General features: G+C 41.2%; 1 protein-coding gene across 3 annotated transcripts in view; it reads left to right on the forward strand.

The window, feature by feature from the left end:
- Nucleotides 1-24,375, forward strand: part of LOC136871582 (uncharacterized) — a 723,775-nt gene that overhangs the window by 665,207 nt on the left and 34,193 nt on the right. For all 3 annotated transcript variants that reach the window (XM_068227153.1, XM_067145015.2, XM_067145016.2), the window contains exon 3: nt 15,953-16,088. In XM_068227153.1, the coding sequence (XP_068083254.1) occupies nt 15,953-16,088 (136 nt within the window). The remainder of the gene's footprint in view (nt 1-15,952; nt 16,089-24,375) is intronic.

A 24,375-nucleotide genomic window follows, 5' to 3' on the forward strand; every position in this document is an offset into this window, starting at 1 on the left:
CCGTTTCCATGAAATTCGAGTCTTGTTAAGGCTCTCTGAGGAAATGTAATCAAACTCATTTGCAGAGCCGACTGCTTATGAGCGATATAGGCATACGGTGTATACTGTGTATTGAACCCATGACCTTTGTGCCCTAAGAACATTATGCATAAATCGACAATCATTTAAAAGTTGGATTCTTGATAGCATGGATTTGACACGTGACGAGGGGGTGATTACCTTCGGTCCCACGCTCTGGGGTACGTGACGTCAGCCACACGTGTCAACGGCGGAAGAATCTCAAGTCATTTTTGTGAACTATTTCAAAGCGCGTGTACATGGCGACCCACGCCAAGTCAAAAAAATATAGTGCCTATCAAAGGGGGTCAATCATCTCACAAATCGAACCCGTAAAAGTTTTAAATGTCCATGAACACTACCGCCAGAAATGTAGCAAGCATGTAGTCACTTTCGAAACTCTTCAAATTACAGTTTAGGTAAGTCAGAAAATTTATAGAAATTTTCTTGGCGGCAAAGGGAGAGATCCGAAGAAAGGGGGTAACTGCTATAAATACGAAGGGACGCCATGACGAAGTCTCCTTCTCCGGCATTTGTGATACAAAGCGGACGAAAAATTGTTGAGCTGCTCTGCGAAATCAAACCAACGAAAGTAGACTGAGTTCAACTGCAGATTTTAGCCATTGCGGCTAGGTCTTGTCTCCATGAGGAGATAGTTTTCTTGAGTGAAATAATTGTACCAGATAGGACGGTCAAAGTACTGAATAAATTCTAATGTGATTAAGTAATTCGTGTGCGGAAATAACTATAGTCCATCGTGTGCACTCAACAAACAAGTGAAGGGTATTTTCTTTTTTTTTTTAATGCTTTATTCCAGGAAACCTGAAGATATATAAAAATGGTTTGTAAAGCCATGAATGTAAAAATGGCTAAATAAAATGCCAGGGTCGCAGGTGAGCCCTATGACTACATGAGGTAGGTGACTTTCCATCTTAGTACCTCTTATATCTTGTCTCATGATCTCAAAAGGTGTATTTGAATGGGGATATACGACGCAGTGGTCACCCCTACTAAGTTTTGTAAATGTGAGAATACGACTAAGAGAGTCATTTGTTTTATTTTCCACTTGGATAAATTTTGAAGTCTTGCGAGTGTCGTATAATGTTGTAAAAGGTAATTGAATAGGGTTCGGAAGTGATATCACGTTCAATGTAGATCGTCATCCGTGTGAAGTGTACTGCCTATATTTTGTGATGCCAAATTAAGATGTTCAGTCGACGTAAAATTTTTCTGTCTGCAATTTGACGTCAATAATAATAATCCATGGTTACTCATTTTCAATCGAGTGGAAGCGCGCTGTCGGGTGAGAACCTAGGGTGATGAATTTGGTCACGGAGAGAAACGTTTTCCTAGGCTCATTTTAAACTGTGTCTGACTGACAATAAAAAGATCTAGTAGAATGTTTGTCATTTCTCGTAAAAATCAAGTTATTAAATACGATATCATTTATGCGAAGTTATTCATGAGTAACGCATTGTGCCATATTAGACGTCGAGATTTCTAGTGAGGATTTTATTCCAGTTCTTTGTCGATGATAATTGTGGAGTTGGGAAACAGAGGTTAGTTTTGTTGATATGAGATTTGTGAATCAGGTTGGACCTGTCATTGAAGCCGGGACATGGAAGCCCGAGGAATGTTTTATATGAGTTGAGATGAGATGTGCGAATCGGGTTAGAGTCCTGTCATTGAAGCCGGGACATGATAGCCCGAGGAATATTTTATAATGTGGGGAATGGAAAGAAATTCATAGAAATCCATGGCGGTATTATTTGGCGACGCGTATAATTAGTGTGGGCATCTTGAAGCTTAATCTGTGCATTTTGTTGGTTAGAATATCGTATTTGTTTAATTATGTCGGCAGAGTTTAAAGAGAGCATTTTGAGAAGTCAGTCAACTGTGAGTAAACCAGGTGTTTCATGTAACTGCCAAGCGAACTTGGGGGATGAGAGGCCTCAGCTATGATCACGGGACAGGAGTGGAATTGAGATTGTACTGTATTCTCGGCCAGGGAAACGTTAAAATGCTGGATTTAGTTGAAATTCATAGCCGGTAATGATCTGAGTATTGTGAAATACTGTAATTGGGGACGTAATGAACATTTGAAATCACGAACTTTGAGTATAAGGAACAGAGTAACCAAATTCAGGGTTGTCCAAAATATAGAGCGATGGTTGTTATGATCGGTTTGTCTGTGAGGGGTGTGCAAAATTCATAATGGTATGACGAGAGATGACATCGTAACTATATGGCGAGTTGTTTGATTTGTACGTAGATTCATAGGATATCCAAGTGTTAATAACGGTTAGGACTAGATTAGATTTTAAAGTGTGAGATCACGAGACAAGATATATAACTGGACATGAATTATGTAACAATTCTTTTCGAGCCAGATAAACATCGCAATATTGAATTTACATCACAGCTGCGTAGGAATTTGTGAAGAAACCAGTGTCCGCGGAGATAAAATTTACTGATCTTTAACATTTCGTTAAATTATTTAAATTTATTTAATTATTAAATTCAGTGAAACCGCATTTTGAAATAACTTTAATCAAGCGAATAACTTGGAGATGCATTCTGGAAATTTTAGTTTGTTTTTCTGGGGGAATATTAAAATATAAAGTAACGATTAAAGGGACATATCCGATGGAAATGGATTTTACTGCCACAAAGTTTGTGAGCATTGCTATTGTTGTAATTATTGAACTTTGATTGATTGAGCAGTGAATGTGCTGGGGATAGTAAAGTGGAAACTTTGGTCATCAACCGATGTAACTTAATTGTGTTTAGCCTTCAGCCTAGAAACTTGGATGGTCAGGGGTCATCAACCTCAGTGACTTAGATTAGGGCCATATGCCATTGTAGCATCATTTCCTTGCGGTCATCATCCACAATGACTTTAAAGTAACTTAGAAGATTAGATGTCGGTCCATGACATAGACGCAGGTCACATCGATTCAATTAAGGGTCCATGCCGTAGAACCACTGTGTGGCACACACCGATTGGACGGCCTTAATTATACCCAGAGTCCAGAGTTCGTGTTACGAGGGCTGGACCATAACGAATCACTATGATGGTACATGTGGTCTCACATGGAAGCCGAATTTAAGGATTTCCAGACTTTCCTTTCTTAATGATTAATAATTGAGACAATGGTTTCTAGTATGAATGCCCGTCAGGCAGTTACGTCAAAGTCTCACACCAGTGTTCTGACGTTTATGTAAAAATGATTGTGGTGTCCAGTGGACACAATTGACTTCTATGATACCATTGATATATCAGAATGCTTCAGAAATTTCCTGAATAAATAGGAATCTTTTAAACAGACCTTTCATTCCAGTAGATAGATTAGAATTACTGAACCCTACCTTTACCTCAGCAAGTGACGAAGAACCCGATACGACCCAAGAGACAGATCTCATGAACTTTGCTGATAGGTAAGAAAGGTAGGTATCCCTCAATATGGACCTAAAGGGTTCAGTATGTATGTTCAGTCCGTCAGCGATGCCGTTGGTGGGATCCTCAACTGCTCTGCCATCAGCTGTCATAGATGGCCTAGGCATCACTGAAGAGGCGTACTAGGTAAATGAGAGGTGAGGTAGTTTCCCGTTGCTTTCCTCACTGAGCCAGAGTTGCTATTACATATCAGTCTGCCAAGCCCATTGAAATGCATACACCACCCGACCCTATGAGCAACATTTTCACACCATTCATAGCAGGGACTGGCTGCATAAGGATTGGCATTACAAGCATCGCTCATACCTCAGTCACTTTCATATTGTCAAAGCCAAGGATAAGACTGAGACAGATCAATGAAAGTAACAAAATTGCTCTAGCCTATACCAGAAGACATAGTGCACTGTAAACACTAGGTCCTGCCAGCAAAGGCGTAAGGCATACGGTACATTTTCTTAATTTAATTGCACATAACGGCCGTGTAAATGTACTGCGCATTCCCTCCCTGGGGTCGAACAGTTATAAGCTATGAAAGGCTTCTCAAAAGGTGTTAAAGCCAAAGGGCACGAGAACTGCTCAGCATTTAAAATCACGAACACAGTAAATTAATGTTCCGTTTGTAGATTCGGAATCGTGCCAAAGCTTTGTTTGTATTGGGAGTAATAGTCTTTTATGTGGTACTTTCGTTTTAACAACCTATTTCAAAACATTCCTGCCTATTAATTCACATTCAGCAAAGGCATTATTAATTCTACCGCACACAGAAAGCTAAGCTACGCTAACCTAAGCCATGCGAAGCTAAATTTTACAAATCACCAAGGAAACTATTTTCATAACCGGCCATGCGCACAATCACTTTATTTGCCCGGCGTCTAGCATGTGTGTGGCTTTCTTGAATTACCTCGATATAGCAGCTATTATATTGCTTAATTAAATTGTTTTTGTGTTTGTTAATTATCATGGAAAGCAGATGGAAGAAAGAAAGACTGATTGAAGAGAGAAAAAATATACCTGTCTGTCAAATGAAGTTTTTAAAAGTTTCGTTACGTCGCACTGACACAGATAGGTCTCATGATGACGGATGGGATATGAACGGCCTAGGAGAGGGAATTTCTGTGGCCTTAATTTAGGTGTATCCCCAGCATTTGCCTGGTGTGAAAATGGGCAACCACGGAAAACCATCTTCAGGGCTGCCGACGGTGGAGTTCGAACGCACTATCTCCCGGATGCTGTCAAATTATTAAAGAGATATATCCATGAAAGACAACTGTTGGAAACAAATAAATGAAACTGTGGAAATTGAACGTATCATTTATTGCTTTTACCCTACATTCTATAATTTGGGTACTTCATACTCATTTTTTTAATATCATGCTCAGTAACAAAAGTTCACGAAGCTCTTCCTGATTTAGACGAAAGTGATTTTTAATTCTTCATTATTTCCATGCAATGTTTCTTTCTTTTTTAAATGATGGAATTCACTACGAATTATTCTCCCTCCTATATCATGTATACAGAATCTTCTCTTTGTTTCTTTCTTTCTTTCTCTTTCTTCATCTTCCACAACAAGGGCCAATAAAAAGGCCTTCCCTCCAATTAATCCGCCATCTTTAAACGACTGCCTAGCATTGTTTAGTTTAGCTTCTTAATCGTGACATATTACAGCATAGCTTGGCATCGCCTAGCTTCACGTAACTTAGCTTTGTGCGTGTCGCATGACGAGTTGTAAGCACCATCGGCAGCCCTCATCAGTTTCACATCTGGCTTCCTTCTCAGCAGAAAGCATCCGGAGTTCATGCTACAACACATTATACAAGAAAAACATTTCTTAGCAGACTTAAGCAATTTCCTCAATTGTGCCGAAACTTGAAGGGTGCGGAAAGATTTCAAATTGTGTCTTGGAGAGCTCTAACAAATTAAAAGAATTCGAAAATCACTTCCAACCTAAATACTGTCCCGGAAAAACAGCCTAATATCGTTTGTTTCTTTACTCGTTTTCTTTTTTTATTCAAATCCTCGCCAGATTAACTTATTTACATAATTCTGTAGTGTGTTCCTTGGTTCAATATCCTCAGGTTTTTTTGATTTCTTGAAAAATGTCCACACCACACGCAGAAATAAGACCTTAAGTGAAACTCTGCATTGACTCACATTAGCGCTCGTAGTGGTGCTTAAGTGAAACTCTGCATTGACTCACATTAGCTCTCGTAGTGGTGCTTAAGTGAAACTCTGCATTGACTCACATTAGCTCTCGTAGTGGTGCTTAAGTGAAACTCTGCATTGACTCACATTAGCTCTCGTAGTGGTGCTTAAGTGAAACTCTGCATTGACTCACATTAGCGCTCGTAGTGGTGCTTAAGTGAAACTCTGCATTGACTCACATTAGCGCTCGTAGTGGTGCTTAAGTGAAACAATGCATTGACTCACATTAGCGCTCGTAGTGGTGCTTAAGTGAAACAATGCCTTGACTCACATTAGCGCTCGTAGTGGTAGGAAAGGCAAACTGCTAAGCTAATTGACCGGAAAACGATGATTAAGAAAATGATTGCAATTTTTAGGAATAAATAAAGAATATATTCTCATACTTCACTCTATTTTATTTGCCTAAAAGCCTGCAGTCTAATATCTTGAAACTTGAAAATAGGTGCAATGGGTATGGTATGACAATTAGCCTCTCGAAGACTAAATTGATGTCAGTAGGTAAGAAATTCAACAGAATTGAATCTCAGATTGATGATACAAAGCTAGAACAGGTTGATAATTTCAAGTATTTAGGTTGTGTGTTCTCCCAGGATGGTAGTATAGTAAGTGAGATTGAATCAAGGTGCAGTAAAGCTAATGCAGTGAGCTCACAGTTGCGATCAGCAGTATTCTGTAAGAAGGAAGTGAGCTCCTAGACGAAACTATCTTTACATCAGTCTGTTTTCAGACCAACTTTGCTTTACGGGAGCGAAAGCTGGGTGGACTCAGGATATCTTATTCATAAGTTAGAAGTAACAGACATGAGAATGATTGCTGGTACAAACAGATGGGAACAATGGCAGGATTGTACTCTGAATGAGGAGATAAAGGCTAATTTAGGAATGAACTCGATGGATGAAGCTGTACGCATAAACCGGCTTCGGTGGTGGGGTCGTGTGAGGCGAATGGAGGAGGATAGGTTACCTAGGAGAATAATGGACTCTGCTATGGAGGGTAAGAGAAGTAGAGGGAGACCAAGACGACGATGGTTAGACTCGGTCTCTAACGATTTAAAGATAAGAGGTATAGAACTAAATGAGGCCACAACACTAGTTGCAAATCGAGGATTGTGGCGACGTTTAGTAAATTCATAGAGGCTTGCAGACTGAACGCTGAAAGGCATAACAGTCTATAATGATAATGTATGTATGTATGTATGTATGTATGTATGTATGTATGTATGTATGTATGTATGTATGTATGTATGTAAAATTCGTAGCTCATATCTCTTGGATGTTTTCAACATTGACTCGCTTGTCTGAAGGATTTTTAAAATCTTCACATGAGAAATGAAATAATTCTTCAAAACTGTTGTTCATGGAAAACGTTCAGGGTGACGTAATATCTTCAAGGAAGTTCTGATAACAGAGGTGGAGTTGTATTGTGAAAGCCGAACATAATGGGTTAGCAGTTTCGTTTTCATTACTCTCAGTAAAAGTAACCGTACGTTCTTACATTACTGAATTGCCTTTTCCTTTCGAAAGCATGTTCAGCAGTCCATAAAATACACACCGTTTCTTGTATGGTACATGGTCTTGCTAACACTGATCAAACTCTTCAGAAAACAACTTAGAAGGGGAGTGAAAAAATGAGCTAACTAATTACATCCAATCACTTTTTACTAATCCAGGTACTTGTAACAAAAACGTAGATATCTTTTTCTCTTCCTATAGTTCTCTTGTTTCTTGTTCTTTGGAATTGCCGAGGCGTTATGTAAGCAACTCGCGGAAGATCAGCTGACATTTAGTGATCGTAGCTTCTTCTGGAATTCCAACATTTGATATGTAGCAGATTTTTCTCCAGTCACCTGATAAGCACAGTATTTGGTTACGGATTTGTCTTCCGTACCAAAGGCTACGGATTCTAATATCAGCTCAGTAACTTGGCATTTAATATTTGAATGCGAGACAACATACTCGTAAATATATATTATTATTATTATTATTATTATTATTATTATTATTATTATTATTATTATTATTATTATTATTATTATTAATTCCTTATCCCAACTAAGGGGCAAGTTTGAACTTATTAGCACTTTTTTCTTCTCTTCCCAAAATCTCATCATTCTCTCGCTGTGTTGTTCCGTCCATCCTCTATTTAGTCGGGTGAGCTTTGCAGAAAATTTGTGTTTGTGAATGAAGGTTCGGAATTTTATTTTATTTTGAATGGTTTCTTCGTTTAGGTCTTCACTGGTTTCTTTTATCCAGTTATTCATTGATCAGGCTAAGTTTGTGAGCCTGTTATTATCCATTCTTTGTAAGCGACCATACAATTGTAATCGCCGTTCCCTGATGGTATCTATGTCTTTTTTCTGTAACTTGATATACTTCATGTGATTTCTTTTTCAACCTAATTCCATTTTCGCAATTTTGTTCTAAGCTTTTCTCCAAAAGATTTTCCTTTCTTGTTGTTCGGTTATGTTCATTCGAGATTTGCCACGAATTAAGTTTTAGACGCATAAAGTGCTTCTGTTTTAACTACTGTGTTATAATGTCGTAATTTTGCCTTTTTTGATATAGTTATTTTATTGTAACTGTTCCAAGTAATTTTATATTCTCTTTGATTTGAAGTTTTGCAGTTCTTTCTCTGTTAGCTTGCTGACTAAACCCTACTGGTTCAATAATTTCACCTAGATACTAAAATTTGTCTACTTGAGCGATATTTCCATATTTGGAGACAGACGGTTGACTGTTGAAACCTGATCTAGCGCCTTTCATACAATTTGTCTTTTCATAAGATATTTGGAGTCCTATTATTATTATTATTATTATTATTATTATTATTATTATTATTATTATTATTATTATTATTATTATTATCATCAATTGTCAGTCGTTCCTTTTCACTACCTTGTATTCAGCTCTTGTTTATTTTGGCCCCGCTCGATGACATAACTGTGTTCGAAGCCTGTTATGACTTAAATGTATTCGCCTTTCCTAGGTCTTCTGTTTCGTAATTCTACGCACTGGTAATAAGAATAATAATAATAATAATATAATAATAATAATAATAATAATAATAATAATAATAATAATAATAATTTCGTGTGGCTATTTCTAGCCGAGTGCAGCCCTTGTAAGGCAGACCCTCCGATGAGGGTGGGCGGCATCTGCCATGTGTAGGTAACTGCGTTTTATTGTGGTGGAGGATAGTTTTAAGTGTGGTGTGAGTTGCAGGGATGTTGGACAGCACAAACACCCAGCCCCCGAGCCACTGGAATCAAGCAATGAAGGTTAAAATCCCCGACCCGGCCGGGAATCGAACCCGGGACCCTCTGAACCGAAGGCCAGTACGCTGACGAGTCGGACTACTGGTATTTAGATTGTGCCACTCGTGTAAATGCTCTACTGATTTCCACCAAAATTGCTCGGTTGTGTTTCTAAGTTTAGCAACCTGTAAATACTGGGCTAGCGCGAGATACAGCAATTTGTATAATAAGGTCAAATCTCATAAACATGCAGGGCTGTTGGGGAATGGGGTGAGAACATATATGGGTAATCTCTCAACACAGCACTCGATGAACTGGACTATACCGTATTTTCTGCAGTCAAGAATTATACAATTAAGATCGACATCGCATAAAGCTTCACTTCCGGTTCTCCATATTATTTCTAAAAAAATTACCATTATTGTTCATCTGCTCTGGCTTCCGTGGAGTACAAAGATAACATTTCGACAATTTTCTCGCTTTCGAAAAGCAGAGCTTGCACGATTTTCGCGGTCTTTCGAATTATTAGGTTTGCCATTCCTGGTCTGGGCCAAAGGTACCTTACCCCTATTACTTCGTGTCAGTGCAAGTATTTATTTGTGTCAATATACGTTATGAATTAACTGATGACTGTACGAATGAGGGAATGAATTAATGGCCGGGCTGAGTGGCTCAGACGGTTGAAGCGCTGGCTTTCTGACCCCAACTTGGCAGGTTCGATCCTGGTTCCGTCCGGTGGTATTTGAAGGTGCTGAAATACGTCAGCCTCGTGTCGGTAGATTTACTGGTAGGTAAAAGAACTCCTGCGGGACTAATTGCCGGCACCTCGGCGTCTCCGAAAAACCATAAAAAGTAGTTAATTAATGTTAATTGCTTTACGTCCCACCAACTACTTTTACGGTTTTCGGAGATGCCGAGGTGCCGGAATTTAGTTCCGCAGGAGTGAAAACGTAGCTAGTGGGACGTAAAACAAAATGACATAATGAATGAATGAATGAATGATTGCTCTCCACTTTCATCTACATGTTTCGTATTAGCCTTGATAACTTCTCATGGGAAACTTACAATTTTTGTCTATTGGGGGAGTTGATGGTGGGGGGGGGGGGAGGGGTTGGACAGGGGGGGGGGGACGCTTAAAAAGTTATTAATAACTTCTCCTTAACTAAAATATTGTTAAAATGTTATTGCAATAAGAAGATAAAAAGGTATTTTAAGTCTCTTTTATAGCTTCTGTTTGGAAGCGTATTTAAAAAAAACACTAACTTCTTACAAACTGATTACTTGAGATATAATTAAAATATAATTATTAAAGTTTATTCTTATCCAAAAGAGCAATAAAAACATATCACTTTCCAGTTGAGGAGTTAAAATCCTTTTCTTAAGTCCCATTCATGTTAGTGCTTGAAAGCATGTGGAAAAGCTTGTTAATTTCTTATTTTATTGCGAAAGGTGAATTCTTATAATGCTCATATAGTTAAATGTTGGGACGTGCTTAGATGTTGACAAACCAGATAATTGGGCAACTTGTAACAGGATCCCTGTCTGTGGATTTCCGTCTTTAATTTCTCGGCATCTTGGGTGTGGGCCTATGTCAGTGTTCTCCGTCTTAGATTTTAAGTTTCCCAAGAGAAGTTATCAAGGCTAATACGAGAACATATATTGTGCATACTTTTATCTTATTTACAACTAAGCTTATGTGAATGTAGCTGATGTTGACTGCAAAGCAGCCGAAACACGAACTATTAATGATTTTATAAAATTGCCAAAGACAAATAAAGGTATGGATTAGGGGGCTAAATAATTATTTGATTCTCAGATTGTCATATCAATAAGGGCATGAAGTGGATAGTTTTTAATCATCTTCGCTATCAGAGAGCCTTAAGTTAGCACCTTATACTACATACGACCAAGTCGTCTGTAAGTGGGTCTATCAAAGGCTGAGAAAGATGCCTCAGAACATGTACTGTTACCTTCTTGTTTTAGTATTGCCGAAATATTCTGCCAAAATCTGAAAACTACAGAGTTGAGGAGTGTTTCGGTACTCACTTTATGTACAAGTTGTCGTATGTTTCCGGTGTTCGTGCTCAGGGTCACCTTACAACACAGGCGAGTGACAAAGCGTGTTCATTATGTTGATTATTAGGACTCGTGCCGGCACAACACGCGAGCTTTCCTCGCCCAGACAACCTCGACTCAGAAATTGTGTGATGCGAGCATGGGACAGTCATTTTACAGTAGGTACAGGGAGGATAGGAGGAGAGGCGGTGGTGGTGGTGATTATTGTTTTAAGAGGAAGTACAACTGGGCAACCATCCTCTATATAACACTAATCACAGAGAAAAAATGGAAGGGGTCCGACACTTCGAAAAATGAAGGTATCGGCCAAAAGAAGACAAGGGCCGTGAAGGGCGTGAAAATGAAAGACTCCCTAGCCCTCGCAAACCTAATAGCGTCGGGGTCGGAAAAGAACAAGAGTTGACCAAGAGAGGTCGGATAGGATAGATGAAAGTGAGGAGCCTGGCATAAGTAAGTGGAAGCAATGCCAGGACTCAGCTAAGGGCCCCGTGGTCGCCAACCCACGCTCCAAAGTTCAGAGCCCCTAGGGCCCCTTTTAGTCGCCTCTTACGACAGGCAGGGGATACCGTGGGTGTTATTCTACCGCCCCCACCCACAGGGGGAGATAGGAGGAGACTTACCTCATTTCAGATCCTCTGAGATAAAGAAACAAACTTCAACAGTTCGAATAAAATTTGCAAAAGAACGAAATAAAACATAATAGCTGAAATAATGGCCACATTAAAACCATAGAATGGCATGTTTCGTCAATAAAGTTGGCATCTTTAGATCCCTCGTCCGGCTCCATGGCCAAATGGTTAGCGTGCTGGCCTTTGGTCACATGGGTCCTGGGTTCGATTCACGGCAGGGTCGGGAATTTTAACCATCATTGGTTAATTTCACTGACACGGGGGTGGGTTTATGTGTGTACGCGAAGGTCGCCAACGTGCGTCAAATCAATAGACCTGCACCTGGAGAGCCGAACTTGTCCTCCGACACTCCCGGCACTAAAAGACATACGGCACTTCAGTTAGATCCCTTATATCATAGAAATAAAAATAAAAATTCATAGTGAAAATCGTGTGCAATTACATATTCAAAAATTAAGTAGACTGGTGTAAAGAAGAATCAGAGTCAAATTTTACTTATCTCATCCTGTGGTATTTAGTAATGAAATAATCCTTGTGTTGACCTTTAATGTGCACTTGTCTACTACACACTTTGCGAAGTTCTGCTGTGACGAGCAGCGTTTAGGGCAATTGAGAATCGTTTTACAACTCAGCAACTACAAAAGGTGAAGTTTTTAGGAAACACACTTTATCTTCCAAGAGAAAAATGATATACTATTAAACTGAAAATTCACTTATAACAGAGCATTAAGACAAAACTTAGTACTATAACGCACTTTTCAAAATAATTATCAACTACAGTAGAAAAATAGGGTTGAAAATTGTGGCTTTTCTGCAAAACTCAACATCTACAGGAACACAAGTTTCCAAAAGTATTTTCAAAGGTCATATTTCACATATTATATAGAACTTCTTCTTCTTAATCTGTTTATCCTCCAGGTTCGGTTTTTCCCTCGGACTCAGACTCTACCGCCTCAAGGGCAGTGTCCTGGAGCTTCAGACTTAGGGTCTTGGGATACAACTGGGGAGAATGACCAGTACCTCGCCCAGGCGGCCTCACCTGCTATGCTGAACAGGGGCCTTGTGAAGGGATGGGAAGATTGGATGGGACAAGCAAGGAAGGGGGAAGGAAGCGGCCGTGGCCTTAAGTTACGTACCATCCCGGCATTTTGCCTGGAGGAGAAGTGGGAAACCACGGAAAACCACTTCCAGGATGGCTGAGGTGGGAATCGAACCCACCTCTACTCAGTTGACCTCCCGAGGCTGAGTGGACCCCATTCCAGCCCTCGTACCACTTTTCAAATTTCGTGGCAGACCTGGGAATCGAACCCGGACCTCCGGGGGTGGCAGCTAATCACGCTAACCACTACACCACAGAGGCGGACATTATGTAGAACTACACATTGAAAATTAGTAGATTGGCTCGTTTGGATACTTAGCATCATTTTTGTCCTCACTTCGCTCTGACCAACCGTGCAACCGTGCAACACTGCAGAATAGAATAGTTTTGCCCCCTCGGAAGATGAATCGAAATATTTCGTAAGTTCTTTAACATTGACATGATTTGATAATTAATAGGCAATGTCTTGTCTATGCCTCTGAAGATGGCTGCAGCACTTTTCAGCTCCTCAACAACAACAGGATCACCAAAATAATTTGTTTGAACTCTCTTTTATATTTTTTTATTATTTTTTTTTTCACATACGTTAAAACCCCCACTCGTGTCAACTTGAAGGGTAACTTGTGTTTCAACATCTGTCTACTTGCTGATTTAAATTCATACACTTCCCAGCTCTTCCGAAGAACAAGACATCGCCCGTGCTGATTATGTTGTGATACTGAGACTGGGCTGATACAGTTTCCACTTTCCTCAATCTGTTGTTTTTCAATTTTACCCGAAACTCACATGGTTGCCAAAAGTAAAGACACAAAAATATACTTCGTAAATATAAATAAAATCCGGAATAGTATGTAGATAATAATAATAATAATAATAATAATAATAATAATAATAATAATAATAATAATAATCGTATGGCCTCAGCTACCGTGTGCAGACATTTCAATTTGACGCCATCTGGCTGTCTGCTCGTCAATTTCGACGTTCCGTTTAACTCTAGATCCACTAGACGGCAGACCAAGTAAACCAGAACTCTCTTGGGCGTCTATGGCTGAGATTTAATGAATTTTGTCGGGTAAACACCAAATATGTCACCAGAGATCTTTTACATGCCGAAATCGTATGACATGGAGTGTCGAATGGCCTTTTTTCCTCCCTTCAAAATTCCGACTACCTCTGCCGGGTTTGAACCCGCTATCTTGGGATCCGGAGGTCGACACTCTACCACTGATCCACAGAGGCAGCTATAGTATGTAGATGTTGAGATTTGATAAATTTTTATTGCCGCAGATGTGGAGTTTTGCAAAACCTCCGTACATTTAAAGCTCTCTTACAATGGTAGATGTTCAGTGTACATACATTCTGATGAGTGCAATTAATTCTTCTCTTATTAAACTACACGACCTCATATATAACTCACTTTCGGAAATTTTGTACTGTAGTTGTTGAGTTTGGTTCATGGTGTGGGTTACTGTAGTCACGTCCTAGTTCGTGAAAAATGAGCAACGGTGAGTGGCCTAGTTAGTGGTCCTGAGAGTCGAGATACCAGTTGCTATGGAATGGGAGTGGGCATCTCGGACATATTCTGAGTCATGGCCCTCCTTGTGCTCAGGCGGCTAGGACCGGTGGTCCATAACCCCTTAGAGGAGAAATCCTCACTTGGACTATGTGCAAGTAAGGTAGCATCCTGCTTCATGAATTTACCGAGCTCAGAACATTTTAAGCAAGCCTCGGACCTATGGGAGTAACGGAGTCCCACTCCCATTTGACAGGCCTTGGAAACAACTTGGCGAACGAAATGGAATTCGATGGGTAGCTATCAATATTTTAATGGGGCTTATGAAAGAAAGAAAGAAAGAAAGAAAGAAAGAAAGAAAGAAAGTAGGACTGGCTGAGTCAGCAAAGAGGATGCATCTGGTTGTGCTAGGAGTAAGTGATATTCGAGTAAGGGGAGATAGCGAGGAAGAGATAGGAGATAAAGTGTACTTGACGGGTGTTAGAAAGGGAATCTGGAGTAGGGCTCTTTACCAGGAATACCATTGCACGCAACATAGTATCTGTTAAGCACGTAAATGAGCGAATGATGTGGGTAGATTTGGCAGTTGGAGGAATTACGACTAGAATTGTCTCCGTGTATTCACCATGTGAGGGTGCAGATGAAGATGTTGACAAGTTTTATGAAGCATTGAGTGACATCGTGGTCAGGGTCAACAGCAAGGATAGAATAGTGGTAATGGGGGATTTCAATGCGAAAGTTTGGAATAGAACTGAAGGATACGAAAGGGTGATTGGTAAATGTGGGGAAGATATGAAAGCCAATGGGATTGGGAAGCGTTTGCTGGACTTTTGTGCTAGTATGAGTTTAGCAGTTACTAATACATTCTTCAAGCATAAGGCTATTCACCGCTACACATGGGAGGCTAGAGGTACCAGATCCAAAATAGACTATATCTTAACCGGCTTCGTGTCGGTCAATATCATCATCATCATCATTATCAACATCAACCCTACTCCCCTCACTGACGCAGCAGGTGCAGGACATCCGTATTCGCTACGTTATCTCCTCTGCCCCCCACCCCACCCCACCCCACCCCACCCCACCCCACCCCACCCCACCCTACGACCCATCAAAGCGTGTAATGGGAAGTTAGTTACATCCTGTATTTTCATGGTGATATTTTATTGTCAGTGTTTGAGGAATCTGAATTTGACGTGACTTGTTATTCTGTTGTTTCAATCAGTTGGTCACCGTTGACCTGTCGCCCAGGTGGCAGGTTCCCTATTATTTGTGTATGACTTCAAAGAATTTGTATATTTATCGAACATTTACCCAGACAGAGTATTCCACTCTCTAATTCCTCTTCCTATAAATGAATATTTTCCCAGATTTCTCCTCTTGAATTCCATCTTTATTATGATCTTTACTACTTCTAAAATCTCCACTCAAAGTCAAACTTATTCGTCGACTAATGTCATTCCACGCCATCTCTCCACTGACACCTCGGAACGCGATGATAAATTCTAACCCCTGAAACCGTTTTAACTTATAGAGCTTTATCTTGAGACTCATTATGTGTGTTCGTTATTTTCAGAACAATCTTGAAACTTTCTTAATGTATATGCTTATGTTTGACAGCGCTGCAATATTCTTTTTCTTACCGGAAATGTTTTGGTTTTAGGAGCCGAAGATCGAGACTGTTACTCGAGAAACAGTGGAGACTTTCAGTGGCAGTGGGACAAGAACTCAACGCGTTACAACTTCCGAGAAACGAGATGTGAAGAAACTTCCACCGGAACTGCTCACCAAGTTCAATGGTAAGTCACACTAATCATCATCACCTTGCTATTATCTAGGAAGGATCCAGGATACATTGTCATGCTAGTTGAAGGTTATCCCCTGTGGGTGGGGGACGCAGACGAAGAATACACCTACGGTATTCCCTGCCTGTCGTAAGAGGAGACTATAAGGGGTGTCCGGCTCCATTGCTAAATGGTTAGCGTGCTGGCTTTTGGTCACAGGGGTCCCGGGTTCGATTCCCGGCAGGGCCAGGAATTGTATCCATAATTGGTTAATTTCGCTGACACGGGGGCTGGGTTTATGTGTCGTCTTCATCATCATTTCATCCTCATCACGACGCGCAGGTTGCCTACGGGAGTCAAATCGAGCCGAACTTGTCCTCGGACATTCCCGGCACTAAAAGCCATACGCCATTTCATTACTACAAGGGGCGACCAAGGTACGATTGCATTAGAAGCATGAAACTACTTGTGATTAGTACGATCACGCGGGGAACACCATGGGTCGTCTTTACTTGCTAGTAGTACCACTATGTTAGGTATACAATAGGCTTATGATTAGCAGCAGCAGCAGAGGGTGAATCAGTATGGGTTTTACACAGTGGCGATTTCTGGTATAGCGCAATGGAGCAATGAACCTCCAGTTTATATCAAATTGTACTCAACTATGTAATTTTCACAACTCCCTTGTCAATCTCGAAGCTCTTGCTAAGTCCCTCTATCCGTAATATACTCGTACTGGCTTTCAATTCATGTGAGCTGCGCAAGGTCTGTGGCTGGATACTTGTCTGGAATGAACCCCCTTGCAAAGGCGATCTTTCCGTCTGTACATAGGCGAAGGGAGTGGCGAGGTGCGGGGGGACGAAAGCCAGCACTAATCCAAGACCAGGATATCGCAGAAACGGATCTCTGTTCTTTACGCATGCGCAATAGGCCACTGTCTGAAGACTAGCTAGTCGTGTTGTTGGGGTTGGGGTATGTGCCTGCCATCTGTTGGCCTTACGGGAATTTGACTAGGCAACAGAGAATAGTGCACCTAACTAGCGCTAGTGTTGAAAAGCATCGTTACTACCAAAAGTCACATTAAACTGTCAAATTCCAATTAATATCTTGTCCCAAATACATCATTACTTACTAAACATCTATTAATTTGCCTTATTTGGAATAATTACCTTTTGGAGAGAAACTTAACTCAAAAATCATTGAGGCAAAGAATAGCGGCAAGGTAATACCAATGAAAACTTTTAAATATAGTTGTTACTATTCCCATGAGCCAACGGCCGTAGCCGTGTTGAAACACCGGATCCCGTGAGATCTCCGAAGTTAAGCAACATTGGGCGTGGTCAGGAGTTGGATGGGTTGCCACGCGCTGTTGGTGGGGGTAAGGGAATGGAGGAGCGGAAAGGAACTGGCCACCCTACCGCACGTAAAACTCCGGCTCAGGAACACCTCTGCGGAGGTTCGCACCTGCCTTCGGGCAGAATAACCCTTACCTTACCTATTCCCATGACATCGGAAGCAGAAAGGTGTTTCTCTACTCTGAAGAGAATAAAGACTTTCTAGCGCAGCACAATGACCGAGGGTAGACTTATTGCTCTTGCTATGTTGTCAATTGAAAGGAACTTTGTTCGAGACTCTGCAGACTATAATGAAGCAGTTATTTCTTATTTTGCATGTGGTAAAACTCGGCATGTAGGCCTACCGTATTTTATGTTCCTCTCGTATTTGATCACATTTCTAGAACTTACGTCATCTTAGTTTAGGAGGTTACGGCCCACGATGGAAGAGAAGCTGGCTGAGAGGGGGGAGAGGAGAGGTTGGGGGGGGAGGCAATTTTTCTTCTTTTGAACCCCCAGTGATGAAAGTCACGCGCCGCCACTGGTTTTACAGTACCCGTGATTAGTAGCATTGTGAGGAACACCATGGGTTTGCGTCATCTATGTGAAGTACAATACTTGTGAGTAGTACCATCATGTGTGGAATACCGTGAGTCTAAGTTACTCATTACTGCTACATGAGAAACACCATGGTTCTACTGTATTGGCAATAAGTACCATTATAAGGGGACGTTGACCTGGATTTTGGACAACAAGCATCCTCGATTCAGGGTTGTGCTTTAGAAGCGGTCCCTTGGTCAGTAATACTATTGTTTGTGATAGTTTCTGGGTCGGATCCACTAATTGTTTTAAATTCATATGCATCCCTTCATTCTTCATCACATTTTTCATTCTTGTCAGTGGGTGATTTTGAACTTTTAAATTGTCATTACATTTTGTACCATTAGGGGCCGATGACCTAGATGTTAGGCCCCTTTAAACAACAATCATCATCATTATCATCATCAGTTGAAGGTTAAATGCTAAAAGATAAAATAAAAAACGGAAAGTTGCTCTCAACTAAAACAAACCCGCAGTCGGCCAGTTTGGAGTAAAACCTAGCGTCCAGTTTTGAGGACAACCCTTAATGATGATGATGATGATGATGATGATGATGATGACGCTTGTTGTTAGGGGCCTAACATCTAGGTCATCGGCCCCTAATGGTACGAGGTGGAACGAAATGAAACGTACCTACTGACCAGAATTTAAAACCAATGATGATGGAAAATGATTGAGTTTAAAATATTCAGTGGATCTAATTCGCAATGCCTTAAGGATTCTCTGATAAAATGATAGAAACTATAGATTACGGTAAAATAATACATTACCTTAAAATGCAATAATAATATCATGCAAATTAGAAAAACACCTTAAACTATACAAACACAAACTAGAACAGAGACAATAGAATAAAACGCAGTAAACAATAGAATAAAGACTAAAAGGAAATGCTACGTTTATATACGAGAAACAACCCACTATCCCTCATAAAACGGATGACGAGGTCTGCTGACTGCTCGGCATCTCGTAGAATGACAGAGATGGCACTCGGGAGTTTTGGACTATGGCGCAGATCGACAAGGTCCACACACTCCGTAAACATATGTACCACGGCAGGGGCCTTATTACACAGGGCAGCCAGATCGCGCGACCACACTTTGTTGACCTTGAGGCTTCTCTACCCGGCAACCAATCTGGCGACCACTGGTGGTGGCCGGGTGTTGAAATATATGGGGCTTATTGCACAAGGGAGCCAGAGACCGGCAGCCAAAGTTTAGTTACGTATAGTCTTCTTGACGGTAAGTGTTGTCTGCACAAAGCTCATCAAAAAGAGTACAGTACAGCGCTTTAGATTGTCTTAAAGTTAGAATAGGATGCACATGCATCTTTCTATTCCTTCTCCTCCTCTTCTTCATCAATAGTACAAGGAGAAGCATATACTCATCACTCATCTCAACTAGTCAATTAACCCGGCATTACTCGCTAGGTCTTTACGTGCGCCGTTACTCGCTGGTGAGCGCAGCGCTCACCTTTATGTTTAAAGGCTATAATATGTCCATATAAAGATGGAGGTATTTTAATATGTCCATTTGAGATAGTTATTTATTTAGGAACACGGCCGAGTGGAGTGGCTGTGGAGGCAAGCTCTACATTCGGGAGACGCGTGCGTTCGATCCCCACCGTTAGCTGTCCTGAAAATGGTTTTCTGTTTACGCTTCCAGGCAAATACCGGGGCAGTTTCTATTCATAGACTACAGCCAATTCCTTCCTCCTATTCAGCCAACTTCGTTCACCATCATTTATTTCATCTTTATTAGCTCTTCAACTGAGGTTGGGGTCAGGAAGGGCATCCAGCCGTAAAACAAGCTACCGGTATGTACATTGATATCGCAGTTTGCTATAAACGAAAGTTCCTGTCATTCCCCAGAACTTGAAGACACTCTGAAACACAGTTATGATCACTTCCGTAAACCTCATCTGTTTCATTACCATCAGTCTCGATGTTCAAGACCTTTCCTTCTTCGTTTCACACAACCACGAAAGTATCTGATCACTGGATGCCACAATAACTTGTAAATATTGTCTAACAACAGCCACAGTATAAACATTTCGCATTAAACACAAGCATAAACCAGACCCTGACTTATTACAATGAGCGAAATATAAGTAGCACAGTTCCTCGCTACTGAGCGTACCGCTCACCAAACATACACTGTCGTGCCTAATAATGAATTGCGGGTATTTTTTTTTTTCAGAGATAATGAAAATGACTGACACATTCCCTTCATAATAATCTGGTACAAAGGTACAGGGACTTTCAAAGGTGGAGGTCTTGTAACATTCCAACAAGAAGCAATATACTACGAAGGTGAGCGCCGCGCTCACCATGCGAGTAACCGCGGGTTAATAAAGTAACTTACCGGGCGAGTTGGCCGTGCGCGTAGAGGCGCGCGGCTGTGAGCTTGCATCCGGGAGATAGTAGGTTCGAATTCCACTATCGGCAGCCCTGAAAATGGTTTTCCGTGGTTTCTCATTTTCACACCAGGCAAATGCTGGGGCTGTACCTTAATTAAGGCCACGGCCGCTTCCTTCCAACTCCTAGGCCTTTCCTACCCCATCGTCGCCATAAGACCTATATGTGTCGGCGCGACGTAAAGCCCCTAGCAAAATAAATAAATAAATAAATAAATAAATAAATAAATAAATAAATAAATAAATAAATAAATAAATAAAGTAACTTAATAATCGAACTCACGAACACTCGTGTCTTCATCACTGGTCAGACACGGAGCAACATGGAACTGTCTGACTGCTCCACCAGTCACTCGGCTCAAGACAGGTCGGGCAGCCATGGCTGCGCGACCTGGCTGCCCTGTGTAATAAGGCCCTAAGATGACCGCCACAAGTACACACCGGGAGGCCTTCGTCCTTCACTAGGTAGGAGTGCGTTACTACGCCGTGACCGATCTGAAGACGACATAATACCACTGCTTCTCTCCTAGAAACCCGCAGAGAAGTCTTCCATACCTTCGCAGTTCCTTTGACCGCTCTCCGTGTATTTGGGTGAGGGGTGGCCTGCTACGCTATCTCCCAATGGAACATAACCAAATGCCTCTTCTGAGAGCGAATATCACTGGCTAGAACCTTTAAGGCAACAGGGGCAATGTAACTGCCTCCTTGGCAGCCTTATCAGCTAACTTAACCCCCACATGAACGTGATTCTGGTGCTAGCATCCGAACACCGGGCCAGCAGGTCCTGGATCCTCTGCATCAGAGGGTGCCGAGGGAAACATACGAGTAGATTGTTGCGAGCTCAAGGAATGAAGAAGCACTGGGCAAAGATAAAAGCCCAGAGAAGAACGTAGTCCTTAGTAGGCAGATACGAAGAAATAATAATAATAATAATAATAATAATAATAATAATAATAATAATAATAGTTTTTGCTATTTGCTTTACGTCGGACCGACACAGATAGGTCTTACGGCGACGACAGGATAGGAAAGGGCTAGGAGTTGGAAGGATGCAGCCGTGGCCTTAATTAAGGTACAGCCCCAGCATTTGCCTGGCGTGGAAATGGGAAACCACGGAAAACCATCTTCAGGGCTCCCGACAGTGGGGTTCTAACTCTTGGATGCAAGCTCGATAATAATAATAATAATAATAATCTTTGTGAGGTCTGTGGCTCGTGCTCAGAAATTCTAATCTTAAATAGGGCCCGTATCTTCAGCATGTAATCTGGTCATCCTATATTAGAGGAAAGATTATGGGAAGAGTTTGAATTCATAGGAAACGATGTCAGTTTCGGCTGTGGTAACGTCATTGCCTTGCTAGAGGTGCTGGACCTTGTGATCAGTTAATTTACATTGAAATTTCTGGAGTATTGAAATATGTTCACAAAGGATTATTTTATCGTGGATTAAATATGAGAGCTGCTATCTGGATGGCCAGTATGATCATAAAGGTAAGGTCATCTGGTGTGATCCTGGAAAACAAGTGGAAGAAAGTTTTTTACGGCATATTTAGTGAGAGAGTTTACATTTCATTTTCAGTGGGAGAGTCTTCCTCATCCGAGTTATCATTAGAAGAAAGAACTTTTCCTGGATCACAAATGCTCAGCAAGAAACTTGAAAGGGATAACGCTGTTGACTGCTCAGGTGAAATGTAGACTGCTCTGTATGTAGCAACTGTAAGGCACAGTTTTCAGTCCCTCTAAGATTCGAGGAAACCTCTAAGACTTACTGATGTACCTGACTTAGTCACGGTTCACTGCTACTTTGTCTGTGTGTGTTAGCATCCTGAGTGAAGTTCGCTTTGATGCACCTTTCGAGCATTTACACTGCTGTAGTGTCTTTAGGTCCACTTTTCCATTCCAAGCTGACTGTGGTGGAAAGCGAGGCTCATTGTGCTAAGAAAGTTGCCATGAGTAATTCATTCCCCGAATTAATCCCTCTGTGGGTGGGGGCGATAGAATGACACCCACGTATCCTCGCCTGTCGTAAGAGGCGGCTGAAAGGGGTCTCAGTGGCTCTCAACTTAGAAGCGAGAGTTGGCGACCACGGGGCCCTTAACTGAGTCCTAACATTGCTTCCACTTACTTGTGCCAGGCTCATGACTTTCATTTAAACTATCCGACCTCGCTTGTCAACTGTTGTTCTTTTCTGACCCCGACGGTATTAGGGCACTCAATGCCTAGGGAGTCTTCCATTGTCACGGCCCTCGTGGCCCTTGTCTTTCCTTGGCCGATACCTTCATTTTTCGCAGTGTCGGATCCCTTCCATTTTTTCTGTCTGGTTAATGTCATATATATAGAGGATGGTTGCCTAGTTGTACTTCCTTTTAAAACAATAATCACCACCACTACCACTCCCAGAATTAACGATGAGGAATAGGAACTTATTATCTTGGGTATGGAAAACTCGCTCATAACTGAATATTCGTGATAACAATCCTGAAATCTGAAAGGAACCCTCAATAGGTTGCGACTTAGTATTGTTTTACAATATGTTCGCATCTTGTTTAATATAGTTATTTATTATAATGTAGCAGAAATACTGTTTCTTTCCCACTGCTGTATTGTAAAGAGATTCGACTGAAATGTGTTAAGCCGTTGCAAGTTGCCCATTACGAAGTGATGTACTTTAAAATGCAGTATATCAGTCAGACCGGCATCTACAAGACTTCTTAAATTTCAAAAACTTTTCTGGAAATAATGTTTCACAGAAAAAGGCTTACAGCAAACCGTTGCAGTAGACACAGTATGGCAAATATCCGAACATGTAAAAATCCCAATCAAACATCAGTAAACAAAGAATTACATCCGCTTATATCACTCGAGCAAAGAACATATGGTCAATTACTATACACAGTATGACGAACAATGCTGTCAAGGAAGAGACGTATAGTGGTGGTGGTGGTGGTGGTGATTATTGTTTTAAGAGGAAGTACAACTAGGCAACCATCCTCTATATAACACTAATCAGAGAGAAAAAATGAAAGGGGTCCGACACTTCGAAAAATGAAGATATCGGCCAAAAGAAGACAAGGGCCACGAAGGGCGTGAAAATGAAAGACTCCCTAGCCCTCGCAAACCTAATAGCGTCGGGGTCGGAAAAACAAGAGTTGACCAAGGGAGGTCGGATAGGTGGTTGTGGTGGTGATTATTGTTTTAAGAGGAAGTACAACTAGGCAACCATCCTCTATATAACGCTAATCAGAGAGAAAAAATGGAAGGGGTCCGACACTTCGAAAAATGAAGGTATCGGCCAAAGAAAGACAAGGGCCACGAAGGGCGTGAAAATGAAAGACTCCCTAGCCCTCGCAAACCTAATAGCGTCGGGGTCGGAAAAGAACAAGGGTTGACCAAGGGAGGTCGGATAGGATAGATGAAAGTGAGGAGCCTGGCACAAGTAAGTGGAAGCAATGCCAGGACTCAGCTAAGGGCCCCGTGGTCGCCAACCCACGCTCCAAAGTTCAGAGCCCCTGAGGCTCCTTTTAGTCGCCTCTTACGACAGGCAGGGGATACCGTGGGTGTTATTCTACCGCCCCCAGAGACGTATAGCCAATTTTTTTTTACTTTCATTGATAGGGCAAGGTTCAGAATTTTTTTCGACAATCTCAGATTACTCATTCTGAGGATATGTTCATAAAATTTCAAACGTCTTTTCGTAAATGTGTCTGAGATTTTCTCTTGAGTGTTGGTACAGGTCATGATATTTCTGAATGGTCCAAAAATTTTCCTTAAGATTTTTCAATCTTGCATTTGTACATCTTTATTTAATCAATGATCTGCCCCAATGATCAGTGTTTCACATGCATATAGTGATTCAGGCTTGATTACAGTGTTATAATATCTTAATTTTGCGTTTCGGGATATAGATTTTTTAAAATTATATCTGCTCCAAGTGAGTCTGTATGCACTTCGTAG

The sequence above is a fragment of the Anabrus simplex genome, chromosome 4 (genome assembly GCF_040414725.1).
Source record: "Anabrus simplex isolate iqAnaSimp1 chromosome 4, ASM4041472v1, whole genome shotgun sequence".
NCBI lineage: Eukaryota > Metazoa > Arthropoda > Insecta > Orthoptera > Tettigoniidae > Anabrus > Anabrus simplex.